This window comes from Carcharhinus amblyrhynchos, chromosome 2, assembly GCF_965287045.1.
Source record: "Carcharhinus amblyrhynchos chromosome 2, sCarAmb.v2.hapA, whole genome shotgun sequence".
Lineage (NCBI taxonomy): Eukaryota > Metazoa > Chordata > Chondrichthyes > Carcharhiniformes > Carcharhinidae > Carcharhinus > Carcharhinus amblyrhynchos.
This window is the reverse complement of record NC_137325.1, coordinates 38779476-38791358: the sequence shown is the minus strand read 5'-3', so window position 1 is coordinate 38791358 and position 11883 is coordinate 38779476. Positions and strand designations below refer to the sequence as shown.

The 11883-nt window shown below is 39.6% G+C and overlaps 1 protein-coding gene across 1 annotated transcript; it reads right to left on the bottom strand.

The window, feature by feature from the left end:
• Positions 1-4318: 4318 nt before the first annotated feature.
• Positions 4319-11380, bottom strand: edn1 (endothelin 1). Its single transcript, XM_080204775.1, has 5 exons — positions 10589-11380; positions 9471-9645; positions 8743-8901; positions 6170-6292; positions 4319-5705 (listed from the first exon to the last, which is right to left on the bottom strand). The coding sequence occupies exons 1-5, from the start codon at positions 10647-10649 to the stop codon at positions 5555-5557; spliced, it is 669 nt and encodes a 222-aa protein (XP_080060901.1). The 5' UTR covers positions 10650-11380; the 3' UTR covers positions 4319-5554.
• Positions 11381-11883: the final 503 nt, after the last annotated feature.

Sequence of the window (11883 nt, the reverse complement as noted above, 5' to 3'; positions counted from 1 at the left end):
TTCCTGCTGGTTGAGATCATCTGTGATTTTCAATGGTAGAACCTCAACCAGTGAGCAGGTAAGAGCAAGTGAGTCCAGATGATAGTGTTTGGGACTCACTAATGACATGCTAATGATTTTACTAATATTGAAATTGGCTTCACGCCCTCTCTGGTGCAAAGCCAATTTTGCTGGCAAACAGGGCTGGTACATTCAAGGGAGGCATGAAACAAGGTGCTTTTTCCGTTTTTCATCTCTTACCCGATCGTACCACCACACCTTGCCAAAAGTTGGGCAGGACAAGGTCATAAGATCACATCCAATATCTGCTTTAGTGAACAACACTTAATGAATCTGCAATACAGATTGACCGATATTGTTGGTGTCCCTGAGAAATGATCCTGAGACTAAGAGTTCAGGGCTACAGTGACTTTAATTATCAGTGACAGTGCTACCTCTGTGATGTAGGTTGCTAGATTCCAGCAGCTCTCTTACTGCTTCCCTGGTGGAGCAGAGCCTTTTGAAGATATATTTATTTGGCTATCCCCAAGTTTACATTCTTAGGTATGCACACGTAGCTGCACAGCAAGGTTAGTGAATTATCAATCTTTCTAGCATGTAATCCTGCCTCACATATCCCTCTTAAATCCCATGCTTCCTCCTTCAAAAAGATAAATAGCAGGAAATTACCCAAAGAAATTTCATATTCAAAACTTTAGTTGTGACAATCAAAAGTTTTTCTGAAAAGCTTTGTTCAACAAAGAAAACAAAAAATGCTGCAAAAAAATCAACTGTCGACAATCAGAAATATTTCAGCAGTCACTTGCTTTTTGACTATTTCATATGGGCAATCTGAACATGCGATTGGAGAAAGTTAAGGATTTGTGCTAGGATTGTTCTATCTTATTTGAATCCTTTTTTAACATTGCTATTAAGTTATTACAGTTAGTGCAGGAGTGCTATAAAACAGCCTGAAAGAACCGCAAAAAGGTTACACTTTACAAAAACTGATTGGAAATCTCAAAAACGGCTTGTTAGAACTTCACGGCATATTTTGTGCTGTATTTGTAATGCATTGTGTACATATCAAGTCTTCCATTGTTCACCTGTAAACCACACATATTTGTCATGGCTTAAACCGGAGCACACAATTTCAAGCTGAAAGTTCAATCACCACACTGAAATGCACAGCAGAATAAAACACCCAGTCACTGCCCAAGAATACAAGAAGTGATTTAAACTTTTCATCAAAACTAACTCCAAAGTGAAGCAAATGAGATGACTTCTTTCAGAGAGTTTCATTCTCTTTCACTCTTTGGTCAGGTCAGACAGACTCTAGGTTCAAAGCTATAAATGTGGCGCTGATGTGATGTAAAACCATTTTATACTGATGCTCCAGCTACAGTCCAATACACTTAAGGAAATAATATGGATTCTCAACTGCTGTTCCAGTTTTTGGAAAATTATTGCAAGATGCAGAATATATTTTAAGAGGTTTGGTTGCATTTAGCAAAATCAGAAATGTATGTCAGAGAATGGAATACTTTTCTATTTTTGGCTTCCCCATCAGCATTGAGCACTTAGAGGTTAAGTGATTTATCACCAGGTGAATGGCAAAGTTTCCTCGATTTTCCTCAAATAAACTGTCTTAAACCCAATCACACATCCTTCTTTACTAGCTAAAGTTTTTATCCCCACTTTCCTTCCTTGTTGATTTTTGCAGTGAGATTCCTAACTGCCCAAGCCTTGATACTAGGATGCCTCCTCATTCAGAAATCTTACAGGTAACAGACTGGCAACATTTTCAATCCACCAAATTCAAGTTCCAATAGCGACAGATAATGAACAAACAGATTGCATCACCCAATCTGTGCAAACCCACACCTACAAATCAAGACCTTGACCAGACCTTTCCCAAGTGTCATAACTGTGAGAAAACCAGAGCAAAGGCACAGTCCCACAATCATCCCACAGTTTGGGAGAGTGGTGAGTTGTGCACCAGCTCTAGGAGGGCCTGGCTGCAAAGCGATCAGGAACTGTTTTGAAAGGAGGCCACGATTTCACAATGTACTGTGAGACCCCCTTGCTTGCCTCCATGGAAATTGGGACTCCCCACACCCCCCCACCCCCCGGCCTCCCTCCATTGGCAGTATGTTTCTCTACACCCTCCCTGACATGGATCACCAGCGTCAGGACATTGGGACTCTTGAGGGTCAAAAGATCCTGGAAGCTGGGAGAACCCAGCATTGAGTGGACTAGGCACATTTAAATGTTACTTTAAATCTGCTAATCAGCCTTCTAGAATCATAGAACCAAACAGTGCAGAAGAGGCCCTTCAGCCCATCAAGTATGCACCAGCATGTGAGAGGTGCCTGACCTCCCTTTTGTATCCTCATTTGCTACAGGGGAGGCCCCAGCGGATTGGAGAATAGCCAATGTTGTTCCTTTGTTTAAGGGTAGCAAGGGTAATCCAGGTAATTACAGAGCGGTGAGCCTTACATCAGCGGTAAGGAAATTATTGGAGAGGATTCTTCAAGGACAAGATTTAGTCCCACTTGGAAATAAGTGGATGCATTAGTTGGAGGCAACATAGTTTTATGAAGGGGAAGCCGTGTCTCACTAACTTGATCAAGTTTTTCGAGAAAGTGACGAAGTGGGTGGGGCAGTGGATGTTGTCTACATGGACTTCAGTAAGGCCTTTGGCAAGATCCCTCATGACAGACTGGTACAGAAGGTGAAGTCACCTGGGATCAGAGGGGACTGGCAGGATGGATATAGAACTGGCTTCATCATGGAAAACACAGTAAAAAGTCTGACAACACCAGGTTTTAGTCCAACCGATTTATTTGGACTAAAACCTGGTGTTGTCAGACTTTTTACTGTGTTTACGCCAGTCCAACGCCGGCATTCCCACTTCATCATGGAAGGCAGAGGGTAGTAGTTGAAGGGTGCGTTTCTGAATAGGGGCTGTGACCAGTGGCATTCCTCAGGGGTCAGTGTTGGGACCTTTGCTGTTTGTAATATATATAAATGATCTGGAGGAAAATGTAACTGGCTTGTTTAGTAAGTTTGCAGATGACACAAGGTTGGTGGAATTTTGGATAGCGATGAGGACCATCAGAGATATAGACCATCAAGATATAAATCGGTTAGAGATTTGGGCGGAGGGGTGACAGATGGAGTTTAATCCAAACAAATGTGAGGTAATGCATTTTGGAAGGTGAACACTGATGGGAAATGTACAGTAAATGGCAGAACCCTTAAGAGTATTGATAGGCAGAGGGATCTGGGCGTATAGGTACATAGGTCACTGAAAGTGGCAACACAGGTGGAGAAGGTAATCAAGAAGGCATATGGCATACTTACCTCATCAGCCAGGGTATTGAGTTTAAAAATTAGCAACTCATGTTGCAACTTTAGTTAGGTTGCACTTGGAATATAGTGTTCAATTCTGGTCACCACTTTACCAGAAGGATATGGAGGCTTTTGAGAGGATACTGAAAAGATTTATTGGAATGTTGCTTGGTATGGAGGGCATTAGCTATGAGGAGAGGTTGGAGATACTTGGTTTGTTCTCATTGGAACAACGGAGGTTGAGGGGTGACATAAGTCTACAAGATTGAGTGGCATGAAGAGTGAATAGTCAGAAGCTTTTTGTCAGGATGGAAGAGTCAATTACTGGGGGTTTAGGTTTAAGGTGCAAGGGGCAAGGTTTAAAGGACATGTACAAGTTTTTAAAAAGAAAACAGAGGGTGGTGGATGCCTGGAACTGGCTGTTGGGCGAGGTATTGGAAGCAGATACGATAGTAATTTTTAAGGGACATCTTGACAAATACATGAATGGGATGGGAATAGAGATATGCTCCATGGAATGGCAAGGGGTTTTAGTTCAGTTGGGCAGCATGGTCGCTACAGACTTGAAAGACCGAAGGACCTGCTCCTCTGCTGTAATTTCCTTTGTTCTCCCACCGAATCCCATTCACCAGCATATGGTCCGTAGCCTTGAATATTATGAAATGCCAGGTGCTCATCCAGGCATTTTAAGGAAGTGAGGCAACTTGCCCTTATCACACTCCCAGGCCGTGCATTCCAGACATCACCCCCTTTCTGGGCACGATCCGGTTTGCACCAATAGAAAGTGACCGGAATGATTACAAATCATTTGGTACCAGGCAGAAAACCCATGTTTTAGGCTCACTCTATTTTCCAGCATCTGCAATCTGTGCCAAAAAAATTGTCCTCCTTGTTCTGAAGATACTCTTGAAACTAACTAGTCATTGCCCTCTCCAATAAGAAGCCTTGTATATTTTCATATTAAATAGAAATCTTTTATTTCCAGGTAAATTATTTTCAAAAACATGAAGTAGATAAACATTTTCTGTATAAAAATACATACCAAATAATAATCACATAAGACCAATATGGCCCATATGATACATCATGGTTACTGACTGTATTTTAAAGAGTGTCAAAGTTAGGAATGTTGAAACATTAAGTGATTTTTAAATATTTAAGCAAATTTTCATTTTCAAAAGTTAATATACTTTGTTACCAAGTTCTTCAATATTTCAATCATGCAGTTGTTCCTGTCATGCCTATGTTGGCTGTCAATGCTTACCATCTTTTTAGGAGAAACATTGCATCATCTCCTTTACCAAATATAAGAATGTTGCATTTATCTGGTTGTACAAACGACACCACCAATAAATTCACTAAGACACAACTATAGCCAGATAAAATCATGAATTGTGCCATTATATATATTCAGACACTTATTCATGCAATGTAGGCAATGACATATACCCAGACCCTTGTTATTTTCCAATGTAACCAAACAAATTGCCTTTAAATACATACCCACACTTCCACATCCAAACTATTATACACAAACACCAGAAACACTGATTCAGACAGTCGAGTATAGTTCTGACCATATTGTATTCAAACCATGTGTTCATGAAGAGGGTGATGCTATTTCTAGGATAGAATGTTATTTCTAGCCAACAACATTTACAAAAAGTGAGGTAGATTTAATTTAAAAAGACTATCCTGCAGTTTCAGCATGCCATTTAGTGTCTGTGAAATATATTAAACTGAGCATTTGCACTTTTATTTATATACATTAACATTTTGAATGTGTCTTTATCTTATTGCTTCATCTGATGCATTAAATTCCACTTCCTATCCTTCAGGGCAAACTTATGGCTACATGATTGAAGTTTACTCCGGTCATCCCATCCAATCTTCTTAAGCCACAATTCAGTGAGAACTCCTCAGTTAGTGTATTAAATGCATCTCAGCCCATTTTGGTAGACACACCCATACTAATTGCAGAACTTATCATTGTTTCCTTTAAGTTAAATTTGTTCCATTTTGAAGAGTCTTGATTTAATTTCCATTCTGCTGGTCAGTGTTTCTCTCATAAGGCTAGGCTGTAGCTTGAACTCCCATCAGTTTTGGCAAGCTCCTTACTGAAGTGTCAATCCCTGGTCCCTTGCCAGAACAGAATGGCAATCCATTCTGTGGAAGCAGCCAACATGTGCTGTTTTCTTTGCTTCTGTTAACTGGCAGCCTGTCAGCGCTTGCAGTCCTTGCATTGTGCCACAGGGCCTGTCATAGAAACTGGTAATCTCTTCAGTTTATTGTAGCTGTCTTGTCTCACTTTCCTTATTCTATATATCCATTTCGCTGATGTAGGTAAATGCTTACTGTCTGCTGGCTCCAACCTTGAAAGCAAAGCATAAATTATGTAAAAACTGTCTGTTTGGTCATAAAAATCATGCTGACAGATCTATAAATGATTGTTTTACAGAAGCGTTATGCAGAAATATTATAAAATAGCAATAAATTATATTAAATTATGTTCTGGCACTAACTTCATTTCAGAACTAAGAATTCATCCATGTCTGAGTATTAGGTAAATTGTACCATTCCAAATCAAAATCTAGCTGATTTACCTTCTGTTAATAATCAATCTGGATTCTGAACACTAAAAACATTGCGTGTAAATTATAGGATTTCCTCTGGTCATCATTTGGAGTGACACGTAAACTTGTTTTTTACAGTTTTACAATTCTGTTCATTGCTTTCAATGCTTACACTGTCACTAACATGTAGCAACCAGGGAAAATCTTGCCACATTGTGTTGTTATACAATCAGCTTTTACACAGAAATATGAATGAAACTCACTTTATGACATTAAGGAAGTGTTGATAAACACATTTCAATCCTGTGCAGGCCTGTTTGTTTCCACTTATCCTATCTGATGCTTCCTCCAGGTGGTTCTGTTGTACTTTAGTTGTGATTGAAAATCTGTGAAGAAAATAAAGAATTGTATTTTAATTACATACTGTAACTATTTAAATTTAGAAAGATTTTAGAGTCAACAGCTGTCCACACTATCAGTAAAGTTTATTTCAGCCAATAGTCTTTACCAATTAGAAAAATAATCAGAATAAGAGCTGAATCCTTGAAGAATTTTTTCAACGATTTATATGGGAATACTCACAGCTAGAGGAATTTTAATGCATGTTCAAAGATTAAAAAGTGACTGTTGGTGTTGTATTAAAATGTAACAAAACAACATTAAGATTTGGATGTACTAAATGTAATAGAGCTTATTTTGAAATTTGCCAATCCTGGTGCGGAATTACTCTTGGTGAGGTTGCAGAGCTCTACAGCCATGATTTACATTGCTCCTAATTTTCTGATCATTAAAATTAATCTTTAGAAAATTTGAAATGTCAAACTGTGCCCTGTTCTAATCTAATGCCAATTGCACAAGAAGATGAACTTGAGTGGGCTGTATTGGATTTACCCTCAAATATACTACAGTGACAATAGCCTTATTAATAATCTCTGATGTAAGGCCATTTAGACTCGAAACATCAGCTCCAATCTCTTTCTACAGATGCTGTCAGACAGGCTGAGAGTTTCCATTTTTGTTTCAGCTTCTGCAGTAATTTGCTTTTAGTCTTATTAATAACTTGTGCTATAATCCTTTAAGTAAAATACATTACTCTACAATGAAACACATATGATATTGTTAATAAATCTAAACTAAATCTGGTTTTAAAAATCTTCCTTTTTAATGTGGTACCTGCAATGGCTTGACTTAATGGCTAAGAGGAAGGTGTGAACAGTGCTGATCAGATAAAAAAAACCAAAGGTCAGCAATTAGAAAAGGAAATACAAGTGACTGGAAGTGAAGTGTATTGCTGGGCAGGACATGAACTTTAAGTTTGGTCAGTATTCCTAAACCAGTGAAAGTTTGTAGTTCATTAAATGTTATATATTGACAATTATTCAAATTTACATTTATTGTAAACAGAAAATGAAAAGTTGCTTTGGATGGAGCATTGTTGTGAGGGCAGAGGGCAAATTAGTTGGATGTAATTCAGCCCCCATTTTTAAAAAGTTCTACTTTGTCCTCATTTTGACATAATAATAAAACTTACAACCATTTGGGAAGCTGAGAATATATCCTTGGGGTTTCTATGTTATAGAGATTGATGGGTTGAGAAGTACAAAATTTGAGCACTACACTGCCACCACTGTTAGAAAATATAATTAAAGTGGGGCCAGTTTACAGAAGCAGCTTCTATTATAATCATACACAGGGATTTATAAGAAGTTGAACATGAAGTCGATCTCTGCAAAAGTTCAGTATGTTAGATGTTTTGCTTTTGTGATTTACATCTCCTGAAGCTCTTGATAAAGTTGCAAACTTATACTTAAAGCCATTTTTGTGCAAACAATTCTATATTTGTAAGCAAACAAATAGTTGTTTGGGATGGTGGAGCCTCATGCATTATCCATATTTTTCTTAATTTTTTAATCCATCCTTAAAGTTACAAAGCCAGTGCTCAGAATGGACCAGGCAAACCCAAATCCATTCCTTGCTTGCTCCAAAAACCAAATTCAAAATTGAACTGAATCCGACTCAAAATCCCCACAAGAGAGACAAACAAGATCCAAGTTGATAAGACAAAGCACTGCACCCCACCCTGGGCTTGATCTGATGCCAAGGCCAAGATGGCTTTGAAAAATTGCATTAGGCCCCTTGGTTTAACTTCATTGGCTTTCCTGACCATTGACTCCCTCAGCATGGGAGATCAACCTGCTTGAATACTGATTCCACCTCATGATGGGAGATAAATCTGTCTGATTATTGACTCTCCCTGATTGTCCACATACTTCAGAAAAACATTAATTCATAAAATTAACCCTCCACTTTTATTCATACATTGTTTGAGAACAGGACATGGGAAAGATGTTTCCATTAGTAGGCGAGACTAGGATCAGAGGGCACAGCCTCAGTAGAACTGGTTGAGGAGAAATTTGTTCTGAGGGTGGTGAATCTATGGAATTCATTGCCACAGAAGCCTGGTCATTGAGTGTATTTAAGGCAGAGATAGATATGTTCTTGAAAGGAATCAAAGGTGTGGGAAAAATCAGGAGATTGGGGTTGAGAAAATTATCAGGCATGATTGAATGGCAGAGCAGATTCGATGGGCTGAATGGCCTATTTCTGCTTCTTTATGTAATGATCTTATCATTTTTATCTCAATTTAATTAATATAATTCGCATTAATCAGTTAACTTACTTTCGTTATGATCTAAGGCTTTATTTTTCTTCTCCTACAAAAGATGTTTAATAATGTTTCGATCCTAGATGGTTCCACGACTATGGCTTTAGGCCGAGCTGTTATGATTAAGGTGATTTGTGGAAAAAAAACAGGTGAACGGGATCATTTTTGTACCTCGATGTCTGTTGTCCACCTTCACAGAATCGCCAACACACAGTGTCTTCTTGATTGCTGCATTCGCATCGTGGCCTCAATTCCCCCAGCGACGCCAAGTTTTGCTTCACAGACCGTCTGACCCGAGGGGAACTGCCCAGTCCGTAGGGGACAATCCGCCTGAAGAACAAAATAGATCAAGTACTGAGTACTATTTACCCGAAGTGGTCGTCGCTTGTCGCGTGTGAATCTTGTAAAGTGAGAGCATTCTTTCACACTGACATAATGACATAACTAAATAATAAGCAAATTCAGGCCAGACAAGCCATAACAAAATCGAATATCGTGCAACAATTTTCTTGTTGAACAATAGATTAATCTCTCTTTGATTTATTAGACCATGCTTTATCGCAGTAAAATCACCAGCAGCGCTGAGAGCTACTGTCATTTTCCCTCAGAGATTGGCGATTAGAATGGTACTGCTGACAATCTATTGTAGTGGCAGGCTCCCATGGGGAAGCTGTCATTATAAATTCACACCATAATAACTTGTCCTGCCAGGTGTCTGTCCAAGTGTATTGTATGCTATAGTAGCATGAAGAAATTCTCAGTAACAGTATTTTTTTAAAAAATATCTGGTTCTCAGGACTATCCTCTCACTGCCAGCCCTGCATTGAGCTTTTACTTGTGCTGGGGTTAATACCAGGCTCTAACATCAAACTCCCACTCTCAGGCACTCAGTCACTTACTCGGGTGTGTTGATCCAGATGATGTCCAAGTGGCAAAAGTAGATGCATTCCTTGTCCAGAAAAGAGGAACAAGAACAGCGCTTGGAGCGGCTGAGTCGCCGGGGAATGGAGCTGGAAGCTTGACTGGCTGAGGAGACAGGAGAGACCGTCACTGCTGCATTCGAGAGCGGAGAGCCTGCGAGCCAGAGACACACAGAGAATGCATTATTGTTCAGAACTTAATCAATCCATTGAATATGGTTATCATTTACTGGTTAAAAACTCCTTTCTGGTTGAATTTATTGAAACCCCCGGCAGGTCCCCGGCCGAGTAATTTGTAAAGGACATTCCTGATCGGACTATAAATCCTTTAAAAAAGCTCCCGAATAGCCCTTGGTGCTGCTCCTGCTGCAAAAATCCCAATAAGCTGCTGCTGCTCGTTACTGAATAACATGAAGCTCAGATCAATGTGCGCTCTCCTCCTGATCAAACCCTGTGGCTGGAGACAGGTGCACCCACTGAGTCAGTCTCACACACTGCACCATGGGCAAATTCACGCTCTCTTTTCAATTTTAACCCGTCTGGTATGTCAACTAACACCAGATTTCAGACAAAGATAAGTTACATTCAACTTTATGAAATCTGCCATTCCTATAACCCAGATTACTGTTAGAAAATATGATGTTTTGGGGAAAAGTATCTGGGAGTACGAACAAGTTAGTTCCGCAGTGATTAGAGATTGCAGACACTGGTCCGTCTTGGTTAGCGCACTGACACTGTTTGTATTCTGCATCAAACATTTATTTTATAGATTCATTTTAATGAAACTATTACAAATGTAAACATTTTAATTAATTGCTCGAATATAGAGAAACAAAACCTTGCGGTTAGTTAACACTGAATTTAATTCCTAAACTTTGATCTTTGTATGTGTTAGACAAATAAAAGTTAGAAAAACATACATGCATTTTGTTAGCCTCAAAGTTGCTTAATTCAAATAGTCAGATAACTCGGTGCCAATAAAATTCCTCTTCGCGATGAATTCGTTATTTGGGTAGTGTGTTTTTAATTTCAGACTTTGAATTATCTGTACACTATATGGTGATTATTTTAAAGTTCTCTTGAGGATTTAGACTTACCTGTGGAGAAATGTAGCCCCCACAACAGAGAGAGCAGGGAAAAGAACACGTTAAACTCCATTTTCAAAATTAAACCAAAATATTCTTGTCAGGTATCTTTCCTTATTCTTCTCTTCTATATGGATAGAATATCGGCACGTTACTAGAGCCCAGAAGTAGATATACGGTGGGTAAGCTGTGGGATAAAGTTGGTTGTCAGTCTCAGGTCCAGTTGAAAAGAGCTTATGCTTTACTCCAGCTCTGCTTTGCTGTGGCAGCGACTCTCCTTTTATATAGTACGTGTCTCTCTGTAAACAGCTCAATGTGCTTTTATCCCAAGACAATGTTATTAGTCACCCAAAGGAGCTGCAGACTTAGATAAGCGACACGCTGCCTACAAAATAACCTCCTCCACGGACGGGGCGAGGCCAGCATTTTTTTTAAGTCTTTTTTTTCTCAGACTTTGCCAAAACTTCTGGCAGCAGGAACACACTCCCCGCCGATTGTGGCGGTGCACACACTCCGGCAAAGCTCCAGGAGCCAATCAAAAACTTTCCACCGTAAATGTCTACGAGCTTCTGGGAACTGATTTCGACAACCCAAACACCTCGACTCCAAAGCATTGGAGGTTAATCGTTGTCAAATACACTGGAAGGCTATTTCCTGATGTACCGAGCGCGAATCTGAAAAAATGTTGACATTGTTTAAACTTGCATTTCGGATAATACACTGAGTTCGAAAAGCTTTCGAGTTTAAAAAGGAACTAAGGAAAGGCCTGTCCTTTTTCAAGGCTGTTTATAAACTCAGCAAGCATTTGTGAAATTAGTTACAATGAGGTGGCCAGTGGATTCTACCAGTGATATTATACCAGTTCCTTTCCTGATTAGTAATCTAATGCAGCTCTCACAGGTTCTCCGGTGTCTCTCATTTCAAAAGTGACATTTGTCCTACGATTACAGCAAGTAACCGCGCAGCCAGCCAGCGCAATATGTTGGAGTTTGATTCAGGGGAATGGAAGGCGTGGGGGGTGGGGGTGTTCTTAATCAGGGTGATTAAACTCCAAGAATTAGTCAAGACTGCAGGGAGATCGATTAGTGATTTCTTAGACCAGTGAAGGTACCTACGAGTCATCGGGAAACAATACCACAAGAGCACTGACAACTTGCATTTAAATAGCGCCCTTAACAGAATGGACTGAACTTGACATTGAGGAAAACAAAGACAGCGCCATTCGGACAAGTGGCCAAACGTTTGATCAGTCTTAATGGTGGCGAGAGGTTTAAGACGACTACGAAACCATTCAAATTATCTCACCA

Excerpts from the sequence above, each read along its gene's own strand:
- edn1 (XM_080204775.1), bottom strand. The coding sequence starts at position 10,649 with ATGGAGTTTAACGTGTTCTTTTCCCTGCTCTCTCTGTTGTGGGGGCTA. Across the intron at positions 6,293-8,742 it reads GGTGGACAACAGACATCGAG|ATTTTCAATCACAACTAAAG; the intron begins GTACAAAAATGA and ends TTTTCTTCACAG. Across the intron at positions 5,706-6,169 it reads CACTTCCTTAATGTCATAAA|GTTGGAGCCAGCAGACAGTA; the intron begins GTGAGTTTCATT and ends TTTGCTTTCAAG.